The 3,722-nt window shown below is 46.2% G+C and overlaps 1 protein-coding gene across 1 annotated transcript in view; it reads left to right on the top strand.

The window, feature by feature from the left end:
* The first annotated feature begins 1,808 nt into the window (after nt 1-1,808).
* Nucleotides 1,809-3,722, top strand: part of PCDHB6 (protocadherin beta 6) — a 15,281-nt gene continuing 13,367 nt past the window's right edge. The window contains exon 1 of the mRNA XM_012645822.1: nt 1,809-3,566. Coding sequence (XP_012501276.1) covers nt 1,809-3,566 — 1,758 coding nt within the window. The remainder of the gene's footprint in view (nt 3,567-3,722) is intronic.

Below are 3,722 nucleotides of genomic sequence, written 5' to 3'. Positions count from 1 at the left end.
ATATACTCTTATTATTACTATATTCTTTCTATGTACTTGGCTGTTTTCTAAATATTTTATACATATCTCATTTAATCCTAAAAATAATGGTACCATTGATTCCTCATTTTCAAGAAGAACAAACTGGAACACGTAGAGGTACAGCAACTTGCACAAGGCCACTGTCCTAATCAGCTCAGGCTGCTATAACTAAGTGCCGTAGACTGAGTGGCTTATAAAAAACAGAAATTTATTTCTCACAGTGCTGGGGCCTGGAAGTCTGAAATCAGGGTGCCAGCATGATTAGGTCCTGGTGAAGGCTCTTTTCTAGGTTGCGGACTGCTGACTTATTGTATCCTCATATGGTGGGAAGAGGGCAAAAGAAGCTCCTTGGGGTCCCTTTTGTAAAGGCACTAATCTTATTCAGGAGGGCCACTCCCTCATGACCTAATTACATATCAATAAATAAGAAATCAATCTGAAATGAATTATGTTTGACATATTTTGTATTCTTCTAGGTGCACTGACCTATTTCATACATTTTCAGGATATTTAGAGCCACATTTTCCAGTTTATCCAAGCAGAAACTGGTGAGATAGGAATAAATACAGTCATGATATTCCATCATTTAATTCCATGGTATTCACTCAAATGAAGTTCACCATTTTACAGTGCCTTATTTGGCCTGTATCTGTAGGACCTAATGTCCTCCTTGCTGTGAAAGAATGGTGGAGGTAATTCTCGAATGTTTGTTTTCTGCATTGCATCATGTTCTTACAACAGGGTAACATATTTGGACCTTGATTAATTAATTAATGTAAGAAATGAATTTGACAAAAAACAATAAAATGCACAAGCCTCTTAAAACCACATCCAATTCTATCCATACAAAAATGAAGTACAGTCCTAAAATGCTTAAGACAATTATTTGATTGTTCCTGGTTCCTCTTTTAAATAATTTCACTTGGTTAGCTATTTCTATCATAAGTACTTCTTGGTCTCAATTTTCCTCCTGATAGCCTAATTGTTCTTTTTTACTATCTTGGCATAGCCACTTAACAAAGTAACTTTGTTGTTCACACCGCTTATAGAGAATTGGTTTTTTATTTTACTATTAGTGTTGCTAACAAACTTCTACATTTTGTATAGTGTGTTGATATTTTATTGGGACAATTAAATAGTGTACCTCTTGGACTTACAAATTACACTGGTCATCAGAGATAAATTGCACTGCCAAATCAAAGTTGATTGTAGGAAGTTTTCTACATTACCTGAAGTAGTGATTCTTAAATGTTGCTATGCATGAGAACCACTTAAGGAAAAAGATTGAAGTATACTTCAATCTTTCTCCTTATTTAGCACCACCAGAGAATTTGATTCAAGATCTGGAGGGGAGCCCGGAATTGGCTTTAAAAAATGCAAAAACCAATATTCCCAATAAATTCATGTATGTGGTTCACACACTGAGTTTGAGAAACATTGACTCGACCCAAAAGTCTTCATAATGCTGAGATTTCGGAAATGGTATTGATGTGAAAACTCTTCATGAAGTTATTAATTTGAACGCGTGGTGGCGGTGCAGGCTAAGAGAGTGAATAAAATCTCCGCAGATTCAGTGGACTCCATTTTACTCAGAAGCCAGGTAAAAATACAGAACACATTTACAGCTAAAGCTAAGATAGACGTGTTCAGGAAGGCAGTCGTCGCCAGATAAGTTATAAGAAGAAATTTAAAAATCTATAGCAAAAACATTTTGGAGGGTTGTCGCCGGATGTGGTGATTGGGAGCTGAAGAGGATTTTTCCTATGGAAACAGACAGAACAATAGAGATGCTGTATACAAAAGTACAGCGCAAGAAAAGGCAAGTGGCGATCTTCATTTTATTGATGCTTTTGTGGGAGGTGGGTTCAGAATCGATTCAGTATTCAGTACTGGAGGAGACAGAAAGTGGCACCTTTGTAGCCAACTTGACAAAGGACCTGGGACTCGGGGTGGGAGAGCTGGCCGCACGGGGCGCCCGGGTTGTTTTCAAGGGGAACAGACAGCATTTGCGGCTTGACCCACAGACCCATGATTTGCTGCTAAATGAAAAACTGGACCGGGAGGAGCTGTGCGGCTCCGCTGAGCCGTGTGTGCTTCCTTTCCAAGTGTTACTGGAAAATCCTTTGCAGTTTTTTCAGGCTGCCTTGCGAGTCAGAGATATAAATGACCACGCTCCAGAGTTCCCTTCTAGAGAAATGATCCTGAAAATATCAGAAGTGACTACGCCAGGAAAGATATTTCCTTTAAAAATGGCAAACGATTTAGACGTTGGCAGCAACAGCCTTCAGAGCTACACAATCAGCTCCAATCCTCACTTCCACGTCCTCACCCGCAATCGCAGCGACGGCAGGAAGTTCCCGGAGCTGGTGCTGGACAAGGCTTTGGACCGCGAGGAGCAGCCTCAACTCAGGCTAACGCTCACCGCGCGGGATGGCGGGTCTCCGCCCAGGTCAGGAACCGCAGAGATTCAGATCCAGGTTTTGGACATCAATGACAACGCCCCCGAGTTTGTTCAGGAGCAATATGAGGCACAAGTTCCTGAGAACAGCCCCTTAGGCTCTCTGGTTATTACGGTCTCAGCCAGAGATTTAGATGCAGGATCCTTTGGGGAGGTGTCCTATGCCCTATTTCAAATCGATGACGTTAACCAACCCTTCGAAATAAACACAATCACAGGAGAAATTCGACTGAGAAAGGCTTTGGATTTTGAGGAATTTCATTCTTATCACGTGGATATCGAGGCCACAGATGGTGGGGGCCTAACGGGAAAATGCTCTTTAGTCCTCAAGGTCCTGGACGTGAATGACAACGCCCCTGAACTGACCATGTCATCGCTCATCAGCCCCATCCCTGAAAACTTGCCAGAGATTGTAGTGGCAGTTTTCAGTGTTTCAGATGCAGATTCCGGACATAACCAACAGGTTATTTGTTCTATAGATAACAGTCTCCCCTTTATTCTGAGACCTTCGGTGGAGAATTTTTACACTCTGGAAACAGAAGGCGCCCTAGACAGAGAAAGCAGAGCTGAGTACAACATCACCATCACGGTCACTGACCTGGGGACACCTAGACTGAAAACCCAACACAGCATAATGGTGCTGGTCTCCGACGTCAATGACAACGCCCCCGCCTTCACCCAAACCTCCTACACCCTGTTCGTTCCAGAGAACAACAGCCCCGCCCTGCACATCGGCAGCGTCAGCGCCACAGACAGGGACTCAGGCACCAACGCCCAGGTCACCTACTCGCTGCTGCCGCCCCAGGACCCGCACCTGCCCCTCGCCTCCCTGGTCTCCATCAACGCGGACAACGGGCAGCTGTTCGCCCTGAGGTCGCTGGACTACGAGGCCCTGCGGGCGTTCGAGTTCCGCGTGGGCGCCACAGACCGAGGCGCCCCTGCGCTGAGCAGCGAGGCGCTGGTGCGCGTGGTGGTGGTGGACGACAACGACAACTCGCCCTTCGTGCTGTACCCGCTGCAGAATGGCTCTGCGCCCTGCACCGAGCTGGTGCCCAGGGCGGCCGAGGCCGGCTACCTGGTGACCAAGGTGGTGGCGGTGGACGGCGACTCGGGCCAGAACGCCTGGCTGTCGTTCCAGCTGCTCAAGGCCACGGAGCCCGGGCTGTTCGCCGTGTGGGCGCACAACGGCGAGGTGCGCACCGCCAGGCCGCTGAGCGAGCGCGACGCGGCCAAGCACAGGCTG

This window comes from Propithecus coquereli, unplaced genomic scaffold (genome assembly GCF_000956105.1).
Source record: "Propithecus coquereli isolate 6110/MARCELLA unplaced genomic scaffold, Pcoq_1.0 Scaffold236, whole genome shotgun sequence".
Classification (NCBI taxonomy): domain Eukaryota; kingdom Metazoa; phylum Chordata; class Mammalia; order Primates; family Indriidae; genus Propithecus; species Propithecus coquereli.
The sequence above is the reverse complement of the archived record's forward strand: the minus strand, read 5'-3'. Positions and strand labels throughout refer to the sequence as shown.